We start from the raw sequence: 12,622 nt of genomic DNA, 5'->3' as shown, positions 1-12,622 counted from the left end.
ACCCTTGGGAAAATAAAAAATTTGGGGCAAAAACATCATTTTTGGTGAAAATTAATATGATTTTTTTTTTTTACGGCTCTACATTATAAACTTCTGTGAAGCACTTGGAGGTTCAAAGTGCTCACCACACATCTAGATTAGTTCCTTAGAGGGTCTACTTTCCAAAATGGTGTCACTTGTGGGGGTTTCCACTGTTTAGGCACGTCAGGGGCTCTCCAAACACGACATGGGTTCCGATCTCAATTCCAGCCAATTTTGCATTGAAAAATCAAATGGCGCTCCTTCCCTTCCGAGCTCTGCCATGCGCCCAAACAGTGGTTTATCCCCATATATGAAGTATCAGCGTACTCAGGACAAATTGCACAACAACTTTTGGGGTCCAATTTATCCTGTTACCCTTGGGAAAATAAAAAAATTTGGGGCAAAAAGATCATTTTTTGTGAAAATTAATATGAATTTTTTTTACGGCTCTACATTATAAACTTCTGTGAAGCACTTGGAGGTTCAAAGTGCTCACCACACATCTAGATTAGTTCCTTAGAGGGTCTACTTTCCAAAATGATGTCACTTGTGGGGGTTTCCACTGTTTAGTCACATCAGGGGCTCTCCAATCGCGACATGGGTTCCGATCTCAATTCCAGCAAATCTTGCATTGAAAAGTCAAATGGCGCTCCTTCCCTTCCGAGCTCTGCCATGTGCCCAATCAATGGTTTACCCCAACATGTGGGGTAACGGCGTACTCAGGACAAATTGTACAACGACTTTTTTGGTCCAATTTCTCCTGTTACCCTTGGTAAAATAAAACAAATTGGTTCTGAAGTAAAAATTTTGTGAAAAAAAAGTTAAATGTTCAATTTTTTTTAAACATTCTAAAAATTCCTGTGAAGCACCTGAAGGGTTAATAAACTTTTTGAATGTGGTTTTGAGTACCTTGAGGGGTGCAGTTTTTAGAATGGTGTCACTTTTGGGCATTTTCTGTCATATAGACCCCTCAAAGTCACTTCAAGTGTGAGGTGGTCCGTAAAGAAAATGGTTTTGCAAATTTTGTTGCAAAAATGAGAAATCGCTGGTCAAATTTTAACCCTTATAACTCCCTAACAAAAAAAAATTATGTTTCCAAAATTGTGCTGATGTAAAGCAGACATGTGGGAAATGTTGTTTATTAACTATATTATGAGATATAACTCTCTAATTTAAGGGCATAAAAACTAAAAGTTTGAAAATTGCTAAATTTTCATAATTTTCGACAAATTTTTGTTTTTTTCACAAATAAATGCAAGTCATATCGAAGAAGTTTCACCACTATCATGAAGTACAATATGTCATGAGAAAACAATGTCAGAATCGCCAGGATCCGTTGAAGCGTTTTAGAGTTATGACCTCATAAAGTGACAGTGGTCAGAATTCTAAAAATTGGCCTTGTCACTTAGGTGAAAACAGGCTTCGGGGTGAAGGGGTTAATGCATACATGAGTCACTTTACCTTGTTTCCATGTCAAATATATGTTTTTTGTCCATAATTCATCAATAAAGACAAATTATAGCCAAACTTCTCAGGACAGTAGATGGGTGTAGCTTGGCCTTACTGATTTCTGCCAGTTATAAACTCATGGCACTGCTAGACATCTTCCGATTTTGAAGGGAAGCATATAGTGCCTTGAAAAATTATTCATGCCTCATGATCTTTTCCACATTTCCTCATGTTACACATACAAAATTAAATGTATTTTATTGGGATTTCGTATGATATACCAACAGAAAGTGGCAAGTATTTGTGATGCATAAAGTTAATGATACATGTTTTTCCAATTATTTTAAAAATGTAAATCTGAAAATTGTGATGTGCATTTGTATTCAGCCCACCTGAGTCAATGCTTTATAGGACCACCTGTCCCTGCAATTACTGCTGCAAGTATTTTAGGGTAGGTCTCTACCAGCTTTATACATCTATGGACTGAAATTTTTGCCCATTCATCTTTGGAAACTCACCCTATCTCAGTGAGATTGAATGGAGAGTGTCTGTGAGCAGCAATTTTCAAGTCTTGCCACAGATTATCAATGAGATTTAGTTCTGGACTGTGACTTGGCTATTTACATACATGAATCTGATTTCATCTAAACTATTGCATTGTAGCTCTGGCAGTATGTTTAGGGTAATTGTCCTGCTGGAAGGTGAAACTGCTCCCCAGTCTCAAGTTTTTTGCAGTCTCTAACAGGTTTTCCTTCAGGATTGCCTTGTATTTAGCTCCATCCATCTTTCTATCAACTCTGATCAGTTTTCCGGTCCATTCTGACATAAGCATCCCCTCAGTAGGATGCGATTTAACGGTGGGAATGGTGTTTTCAGAGTGACTTGCAGTGTTAATTTTTACTCCACACATAGTGTTTTGCATTTAGCCTAAAAAGTTCTACTTTCTTCTCATCTCACCAGAGCACCTTTCTTTCACATGCTAGATGTATCCTCTACATGACTTGTAACAAACTACAAACAGAACTTCGTGATTACTTTCATAAATAGCTTTGCCACTCTTTCATAAAGGCCAGATTTGGGAACTATACAACTAATAGTTGTCCTGTGGACAGCTCCTGTGATGTCCATGGACATCTTCTCTAATTAATGTCTGATGCTGTTTAGAAGGCAAAGGAATGGTTGTCACACCAGCTATTGATTTGATCTAGATTTCTCTATTTTCTTTCACTTCTGGTAATTGATAAAAATAAACTATTAACGCTTACATTTTTTAGAGCGTTCTTACAGCCTAAAACTGTTGCACAGTGTCGATATATATTTATATATCAAACTTTATCGTAATATAAACTTATAGCATTCAGCGACTTGCTGTGCAAATGTGCATTGTTTATGTTTCTATAGGTTCCACCAGACGAATGGGGGGGATATCCGGCACCTGGGAAAGAAGGAGAAATACCATGCAGAAGGATGAGGAGTGGCAGCTACATCAAAGCCATGGGGGATGATGACAGTGGGGACTCTGACACCAGCACCAAAATGTCACCAAAGGGTGCCACCCGACGGGAGAAATTCCGCAGGTCTTCAAGTGTTGACCATCCCAGAAACAAGTATGACATTTTCTTTAGGCCCTTCGCTTACAGGCATTTTTTTTTTTACTATTCAAATGGATTTCATAGACTCTTAAGGGAACATGAAAAATATGTCCTTTTCAGCCTTTTCAGTACATCATCATTATACTAATCTTAATAAAGCCTAAGAGGCAGTAAAATAATACCACACTTTTAGGTTGAGACGTTTTTAATGAACTTTGCTATGTAAAGGTTTGCACCATCTTTAGTCCAAAATCTTGGGTTTGATTCCTATTAAAAGTACCATTCTTTGAGAATTGCAGAGGAGATTTAAAGGGGCTGATCAGACATAGGTATTTTATAACCTTTCTACATGATAAGCTATCAATAGCAGATCTGTGTGGTCTGACACCTGGAGTTCCCACCGATCAACCATTTTTTGCTCCGGATTGCCCGCTGTTACCATCTACTTCAGCACAGCTTTTGCTCTTTAGAGTAGAAGCGGTACTTCAGTAGCCTACACCTTAAATTGAATTGCGCTGTGCAGCTTCGCTAAAAGTGTTTATATCCAGCCATCATGAGAACAAAAAACAGATGATCATGTTAGTGCCGGGTGTTGGACTGGACCCACCGATCTGCTGTTCAGGAACTATGTTGTGGATAGATCAGCAAATGCTTATGACCAATACAGATCTATTAATGTTTCAGTAGATCCATTGCAACTACAGTAGTAATATTTACTTGTCATTATTTTAATTTAGTATTTGGAGTTCACATAGACTCAGCAATGATTCGATTAGTGATTCATTATTTGTATTTGTATTATTTGTATTGTATTTGTATTTATTCAGAAGCCTTAAGCCTTGAATAACTAGCAGACAGCAAATATTCCCTGTGCAGGTGAACACACTGCTCTTTTTCAACCTTATCCTATAACCCAAACTGATTTTGCAGCTCTCTTAAGTAGAAAGTAATTCTGGGAAAATGGTTACATTAATATTGAAAAACATTAAAAATGTCTCCCCTAGGCCACATGTTCAGTAGACAGGCTCTGCTTCCCTGTTCATTTTAGTCCAATCTATTTTATTGTGGCTGGACGGAAATCTAATATTAGCATTTTCACTATAGATTTTTACGATAATTTGATATTGAGCATATGCTTTATATGTGCGCCAATAGTATATTGTATTCTGTCTAGACTAACCTTATTTATGCTTCTTGGTTAGTCATTTAGATCTACCTGGAAAGTAGATAGAAACCACTTCTGACCTAACATGTTCAAGCATTAGAAACTAGTGAGCAAAATAGCAAACTTAACCATTTTTCTCTGGAGATTCTTTCTTTTAATAATGATGTGTCTTTGTTTATATGATTAACATATCTATCAAATATGCTCCTTTTCCCCGTATTAGCTCCTTTTCTCACCACTCTTCACTAGGTTTCCATGTAAGCGATATTCTGACTCATGTCTCTGTAACTGTCCCAGCTGCTGCACTCCACCTAAAATTCATCCCAAGGGACATGGATATGGTCTCTCCATCATGGGTCAGGTAAGTATTAGAACTGCATGTACTGTAATGATAACTGGAAATGGATGGAATGCCGGTGGGATGCATGACCACCCAACTTTGCTTGCGTTTTGCATTTTTACAAGCCTGGCTGCTGTTGGGATGGACTGCAAGGTTTGAATCGCTATGCCTTGAATGATTGCATCAAATGGCTGTATAGGATCAATCCATTTCATAGGAATGCATATGTTGGGGAATTGGCCGTGATGCAGACATGATGTATAGATAATGTGATAAAACTTTCTCCAGCCAACTGCAAACAGTTTCAAAAATATTTCACTGAACACTTGACCTGGAATTGTACTTTGTGTTTCTTTTAAACTATTTTAGGGGAAATTTTATTGTAAACATTTTTTTACAGTTATGGGTAGAATTCCCAATATCTGTATATGGTTCTTTAGAGTAATATTGGTTTTTTTTTATAGTTTTTACTTTTTATAGTTCATTTTATATGATGCTATAAGAAATTATATATTTTTTCTTATCCTGAGAGGATTAAAAATACATTTTAGGAATACCGGTGTATTAAAATAAGACATTCTTGGCTAATAGGCTTTTACCCATCTGTTTTCGGTTAAAAACCCCACAAAGCTCACATGAAGCAATGAATATACATTAACCCCTTTACCCCCAAGGGTGATTTGAACGTTAATGACCAGGCCAATTTTTTTACTTCTGACCACTGTCCCTTTATGAGGTTATAACTCTGGAACGCTTCAACGGATCCCAGGGATTCTGACACGGTTTTCTCGTGACATATTGTACTTCATGATAGTGGTAAAATTTATTTGATATTACTTGCATTTTGTCCTGAGTACGCCGATACCCAAATGTGGGGGTAAACCACTGTTTGGGCACATGGCAGAGCTCGGAACGGAAGGAGCTCCGTTTGACTTTTCAATGCAAAATTGGCTGGAATTGAGATGGGACGCCATGTCACATTTTGAGAGCCCCTGATGTGCCTAAACAGTGGAAACCCCCACAAGTGACACCATTTTGGAAAGTAGACCCCCTAAGAAACTTATCTAGATGTGTGGTGTGCACTTTGAACCCCCAAGTGCTTCACAGAAGTTAATAATGTAGAGCCGTAAAAATAAAAAAAATTTATTTTTTCACAAAAATGATATTTTTGCCCCAAATTTTTTATTTTCTCAAGGGAAACAGGTGAAATTGGACCCTGAGAGTTGTTTTGCAATTTGTCTTGAGTACGCTGATACCCCATATGTGGGGGTAAACCACTCTTTGGGCGCATGGCAGAGCTCGGAAGGGAGGGAGAACCGTTTGACTTTTTCAACGCAGAATTGGCTGGCATTGAGATCGCGTTTGGAGAGCCCGTGATGTGCCTAAACTGTGGAGACCCCCCACAAGTGACCCCATTTTGGAAACTAGACCACCTAAGGAACTTATCTAGATGTGTGATGTGCACTTTGAACCAACAATTGATTCACTAAAGTTTATATTGTTGGGCCGTGAAAATTAAGAAATCTTTTTTTTCCACAAAAATGAACTTTTAGCCCCAATTTTGTATTTTCCCAAGGGTATCTGTAGAAACTGGACCCTAAAAGTTGTTGTGCAATTTGTCCTGAGAATGCTGATACCACATATGTGGGGGAAAACTATTATTTGGGCACATGTCGGGGCTCAGAAGGGAAGAAGTGGCATTTTGGAATGCAGACTTTGATGGAATGGTCGGCGGGCATCATGTTGCATTTGCAGAGCCCCTGTTTTACCTAAACAGTAGAAACCCACACAAGTGACCCCATATTGGAAACTAGACCCCCCAAGGAACTTATGTAGATGTGTTGTGAGAACGTTGAACCCCCAAGTGTTTCAATAAAGTTTATGAAGCAGAGTCATGAAAATAAAAAATTATTTTTTCCCACAAAAATGAATTTTAGCCCCCAAATGTATATTTTCCCAAAGGTAACAGGAGAAATTGGACTGCAAATGTTGTTGTCCAATTTGTCCTGAGTATGCTGATTCCCCATATGTGGGGGTAAACCACTGTTTGGGCGCATGGTAGAGCTCGGAAGAGACGGAGCACCATTTAATTTTTCAACGCAGAATTGGGTGGAATTTAAATCGGATGTCATGTTGCATTTTCAGAGCCCCTGATGTGCCTAAACAGTGGAACCCCCCAATTCTAACACCAACCCTAACTCCAACACACTCCTTACCCTATTCCCAAACCTAACCACACCCCTAACCCTAATCCCAACACTAACCATAGCCCCAACCACACCCCTAACCCTGACACACCCCTAACCTAACTGTAAACGTAATCCAAACCCTAATCCTAACTGTTGCCCCAACCCTAACCCTAACTTTAGCCCCAACCCTAACTTTAGCCCCAACCCTAACCCTAATGGGGAAATGGAAATAAATCCTTTTTTTTATTTTATTATTTTTCCCTAACTAAGGCGGTGATAAAGGGGGGTTGATTTACTATTTATAGCGGGTTTTTATTGTGGATTTTTATGTTTGACAGCTGTCACACACTAAATGATGCTTTTTATTGCAAAAATTATTTTTTGCGTCACCACATTTTTAGAGTTATAATTTTTCCATATTTTGGTCCACAGAGTCATGTGGGGTCTTGTTTTTTGCAGGACGAGTTGACGTTTTTATTGATACCATTTTCGGGCACATGACATTTTTTGATCGCTCTTTATTCCGATTTTGGTTAGGCAGAATGAACAAAAAGCAGCAATTAATGATTTTCTTTTATGGGGGGCGTTTATACCGTTCTGCGTGTGGTAAAATTGATAAAGTAGGTTTATTCTTCGGGTTAGTATGATTACAGCGATACCTCATTTATATATTTTTTTATGTTTTAGCGCTTTTATACAATAAAAACTATTTTATATAAAAAATAAATATTTTTGCATCACTTTACTCTGAGAGCTATAACTTTTTAATTTTTTTTGCTGACGACACTGTATGGTGGCTCGTTTTTTTCAGGACAAGATGTCGTTTTCAGCGGTACCATGTTTATTTATATCCGTCTTTTTGATCGCGTGTTATTCAACTTTTTGTTCAGTAGTATGATGATAAAGCATTGTTTTTTGCCTAATTTTTTATTTTATTTTTTTACTGTGTTCACTGAAGGGGTTAACTAGTGGGACAGTTTTGTAAGTCGGGTCGTTACGGATGCGGTGATTCTAAATATGTGTACTTTTATTGTTTTTTTATTTACATAAAGAAATGTATTTATTGGAACAATATATTTTTTTCCTTATTTAGGATTTTTTTAATATATTTTTACAGGGTGTGATTTTTTTTTTTTACTTTTTTATATTGTCCAAGGGTGAGACATCACTATATAAAGTCACTTTGCACAGCACTGTGTCAGATCAGCGATCTGACAGGCAGAGCAGGAGGCTTGCTGGCGCCTGCTCTCAGCAGGCACTGACAAGCCGCCTCCCTGCAGGACCCAGAAGGACCCCGCGGTCATCTTGGATGCGGGGGCCTGCAGGGAGGAGATCACATCGCATTGTTCTGAGGGTCTCAGGGGAGCACGCAGGGAACCCCCTCCCTGCGTGATGCTTCTCTATGCCACCAGAATGCTGCAATCTTGTTTGATCACAGTGTTCTGGAGGTTAAAGTGCCGGGAGCAGTCCGTGACCGCTCCTGGCACATATTACCAGATGTCAGCTGTGATAATCAGCTGACACTTGGCCGCTCTCCCCCCATGAGCGCGGCTGATTGCATATGACGTACTATCCCGTCGATGGTCATACGGGCCCAGGTTTCCTTGACGGGATAGTACGTCTAATGTCAGAAAGGGGTTAAAGGAGGCAGTAGTGCAACTTTCTCAATTTTTACTGCAGATTATATCATTGCTGGGAGGCCAGTCATGTGAACCTGCTGTGTAGATCTAGCACAGCTCTAATGTAGAAAATTTAAGAAAATGTATTAGTACCTCTTTTCTCTCTAAGGCTACAGTCACACTATCAGTATTTGGTAATTTTTTCTACCTCAGTATGTGTAATCCAAAACCAGGAGTGGGTGATAAATACAGAAGTGGTGACGTGTTTCTGTTATACTTTTCCTCTGATTGTTCCTCTCCTGGTTTTTTTCTTATAAATGCTGAGATAAAATACTGAGCAAATACTAATGTAAAACACGGACCAAATTCTAAGGCTGGGTCATACTTAACGTTTGAAAAATCGGTCCGAGTCTCCCTGCTGAGAGTCGCACAAGTGTTCTCCATATGGTGATTTGTGTGTAATGCGTTTGCAATGCAGTTATGCAATTTTCTCGCACCTATGTATCTGTATGACATCCGTATGACATTCGTATGACATGTGTATGGCTTTACATTTCTCACTGCTTTTTGCCATTTAATTTAATGGCTCAATGGGCTGAAATGAGGAAAATGTGTGCGTATTTGTCGCAAGTCACATGGATTGTCCGTGTGGTGTCTGAGTTTTTCTCGCACCCATGGACTTGTGTTGACGAGTCTCAGACAATATACACGTACATTCTACATGCACGTCGAATACGGCTGAGAAAAAATACCCTGATCTGAGCTGCCCCATAGATTAACACTGGTCCGAGTGCTAGCAGATGTTTTCTCACATAGCACTCGTCCGTATTCTGCGGTAGTGTGGCCCCGGCCTAACTATAAATTCTGTTTTGGGATGACTAACACAGAGTTTGTAAGTAGAGCTGCTATGCCACTCCAGTTTCAGATGAAAACCGTAGCATATTCAATATAATTTTGTGTTTTCTAAAATTTGGGGATACTGAAAAAAAGCAACAGCTAAAAATGTGATAATAATAATAATAATAATAATAATAATACAAATGTGTACGAACTAATATATGGTACTCCTCAACTAAATTAGCTTTTAATAGTTTGATTTGTCATGAATCAGCTTAAGACTATGTTCATAACTCAGTAAAACCTGCTTTTTATAAGCAGCTGCTTTGCTGCCAAGAGAGCAGGTGAGTATTTTCTGACCAGCGGGGGGGCGCACAGGGGGTGGGAGGGCGGCGGACAGATAGATCTTTCTTTTAAACACTATTATTCATATTTTCTATGCAGCAAACGCTGCTGCACAGAAGATATGAATCGCGGCTTCAGCACGATGCAGGGCACAACGCTAAACTTTAGCGCTGTCTCCTGCGCGCTCCGTGTGGTACCCACTCGGCACACGGGCGGCACACGTGTGCCGCATGTATGGCCTACGTGAGCTCACGAGCACACGGACACGGATAACTCCGGTACCGATTTTTTCCGGTACCGGAATTATCTGGACTTGTGGGACAGCCCTCAGACAAAGTGGTTCCCTGCGCAAAAGTTTAAAGTGGGGCCCTAAATGCTAACATATTTAGCTGAAAATACAATCATTTGTATATAAATAATAAAAAATATGCCAGTAAGATGTTCATAGCATGTAAAATCAAGATGATCTGTAGTCAACTCAAAAAGCAAATGTAAATTCTGTTTTGGGATGGCTAGCACGGAGTCTTTCCATCTTGAAAAAGAGTTTCTGAAGTAAAAAAAAGACAAAGAAATAGGGTCCAATTCATCAACATTTTTGTACAACTCAAAGCTGTACAAACATGTAGCAATTCTTGCCATTTTTACATCACTCCTAGCCAGCTCTCCCCACTTTTAGGAAAGAGAGCTGTGGCAGGACAGGATCCAGTAATACATATCCTTAGTATGATTGTCATGGCCAAAATTGTTGGCACCCTTCAAATTGTTCCAGAAAATGAAGTATTTCTCTCAGAAAATTATTGCAGTTACACATGTTTTGTTATACACGTTTGGTTGCTTTGTTCCACAAAAAAACTGAGAATAAGGCTACTTTCACACTAGCATTAACTGCAAACCGTTACAAATCGTCTTTTTGCAGAAAAACCGGATGCGTCAAAAAAAGTGAAAAACGTATGCAACGCATACAGCATTTCGTCGCATATCCGCTAAACGGTTCCGTCGAAATAATGGATGCGTTGCATCCGTTTTTACCATCTGTTGCATCCGTTTTTACGACGGATCCGTTTTTAAAATGGGAGGCTCCCAAATTTGATTGGCTACTGGAAAATATGGAAAACTATATAGTTACTGTTTTTACAGCCCATCTTTGAGGGTTTTAGTTTTGTGGCAGAGATGGAAGGTGTTCTTGTGAGGATTGTGAGTTTGGTAACTGACGTGATATTTGAGACGAATCGCCTAGATATTATAGTGCGGGAGAAGGAGGCGGCAGCAGAAAGACGGAGGATGCTTCTGCAGCAACGGAGACGGAGACGACTCTGGATACATCCGATAAATGAACTGCGGATGACCTGGGGTGTCCAGTCCACTCTCTACCTGGAGTTGCGGCACAATCCCCACAAATTCTACAATTACGTATGGATGAGGATGGAACATTTTGACTATTTGCTTGAACAACTAGGGGATGTCATCCAAAGGCAGGACACACGGATGAGGCTTGCCATCACTCCGGCGGAGCAGCTGATGGTGACCCTGCGGTAAGCCTCTTTTTTTATGTCATTGCTCATATTGAATGTCCTATAACAGACTGCAGAAAATACTGCGCTGAAACATTGCGTTGCATTTTCTGCAGAATGTTTTTTTTTTTTTTTGTGGACATTCCACTGCTTTTTTTTTATGTCATTGCTCATATTTAATGTTATATTACATGCTGCAGACAATACTGCGCTGACACATTGCGTACCATTTTCTGCAGCATGTAATTTTTGTATTGTTTGAGGCAATTCCACTATTTTACAGCTGTTTCATGCAGGTTTTATTGTGTGTCCCGTCCTAAAAAAAAATTTCACAGTGCCATTTATTGAAACTTTACCAGGAAACCAAAAAAATCTAAATGTTGTTGGTCTGTGCAATTTTTTCTAATTTTTTTTTTTTCTACAGCTTCCTAGCTACGGGTGAATCTCTGACTTCGTTCCATTACCAATTCCGGCTGGGCATTTCCACTATTTCCGGAATAGTGAAAGAGATATGTCGGGCTATTTGGGACACTTTACAGCCGGAGTATATCCCCCAACCATCAATGGACATCTGGTTGAGAAGTGCAGAACAGTTTGAGCAAATTTGCCATTTCCCAAATTGTGTTGGTGCCGTTGACGGGAAACGCATAAGGATTGCTAAACCGGCAGGAACAGGCTCTGAGTACTACAATTACAAGAAATACTTCTCCATCGTACTCATGGCTATTGCAGACGCCAACTGCAAGTTCCTTGCTGTGGTCATAGGAGCCTATGGACGGTCCAACGATTCTCAAGTTTTTAAAAACTCTCCAATGGGTCGTTGCCTGTATGGAGAGACCTACGATTTCCCGCCACTCCCAGGAACAAGTGAAACAGCCATGCAATATGTTTGTGTAGGTGATGAATTGTTTCAACTGTCGCCGCACCTACTGAAACCATATAGTAGCCGGGACTTAAACCATACCAAATGGGTATTTAATTACCGCCTTACTAGAGCAAGAAGAGTAGTAGAGTGTTCTTTTGGTATATTGACGGCAAAGTGGAGAGTTCTGCTGACGGCAATCAAACTGCAAACCAAAACTGTAGACGAGGTTGTTAAGGCATGTGTGGTGCTCCATAACTTTGTCCTTTCAAAGGAGCCCGTTTCCTTGGATGACGAAGAATTGGAGACAACCTTGTGGGATTACTGCAGCAGCTCTGTTCGCTCCACAGGTTCTGTTACCAGGATGAGGGACCAGTTTGCGGATTATTTTGTGTCACCTGTCGGGTGGATTCCATGGCAAGACATCATTGTGTGACATGTTTTCCATGGGTTTTGTTTATGTAAAAATTGTGTTTCTCCCCAAAAAAAAGTTCCAAAAGCGTGGTTTTCTTGGTAATAAAACCAATATGTTATACCTTTCAAACGTCTGGTGTTTATTTTTATTTTACCTTTTTTATTAGTTACCATATTACCTTAATGAATCCACACACACACAAAGAGTAGAATTTAAATCAGACAGAATTTTTTATTTGAACTTTTTTTAAAAAAAATAAATTTTTCTTTGCAAAAAA

At 39.4% G+C, this 12,622-nt stretch overlaps 1 protein-coding gene across 10 annotated transcripts in view; it reads left to right on the top strand.

Moving 5' to 3' along the window:
* DLGAP3 (DLG associated protein 3) overlaps positions 1 to 12,622 on the top strand; it is an 811,006-nt gene that overhangs the window by 534,592 nt on the left and 263,792 nt on the right. For 3 of the 10 annotated variants that reach the window (XM_077295789.1, XM_077295786.1, XM_077295790.1), the window contains exons 4-5: positions 2,872 to 3,077; positions 4,525 to 4,588. The exons of 4 other annotated variants lie outside the window; for them this stretch is intronic. In XM_077295789.1, the coding sequence (XP_077151904.1) occupies positions 2,872 to 3,077; positions 4,525 to 4,588 (270 nt within the window). Of the gene's footprint in view, positions 1 to 2,871; positions 3,078 to 4,476; positions 4,589 to 12,622 lie in introns of all 10 variants that reach the window. 3 more of the 10 variants (XM_077295787.1, XM_077295785.1, XM_077295788.1) reach the window with 1 other exon arrangement.

Source organism: Ranitomeya variabilis, chromosome 3 (assembly GCF_051348905.1).
Source record: "Ranitomeya variabilis isolate aRanVar5 chromosome 3, aRanVar5.hap1, whole genome shotgun sequence".
Classification (NCBI taxonomy): Eukaryota; Metazoa; Chordata; class Amphibia; order Anura; family Dendrobatidae; genus Ranitomeya; species Ranitomeya variabilis.
This window is presented reverse-complemented; position numbering and strand designations above follow the sequence as displayed.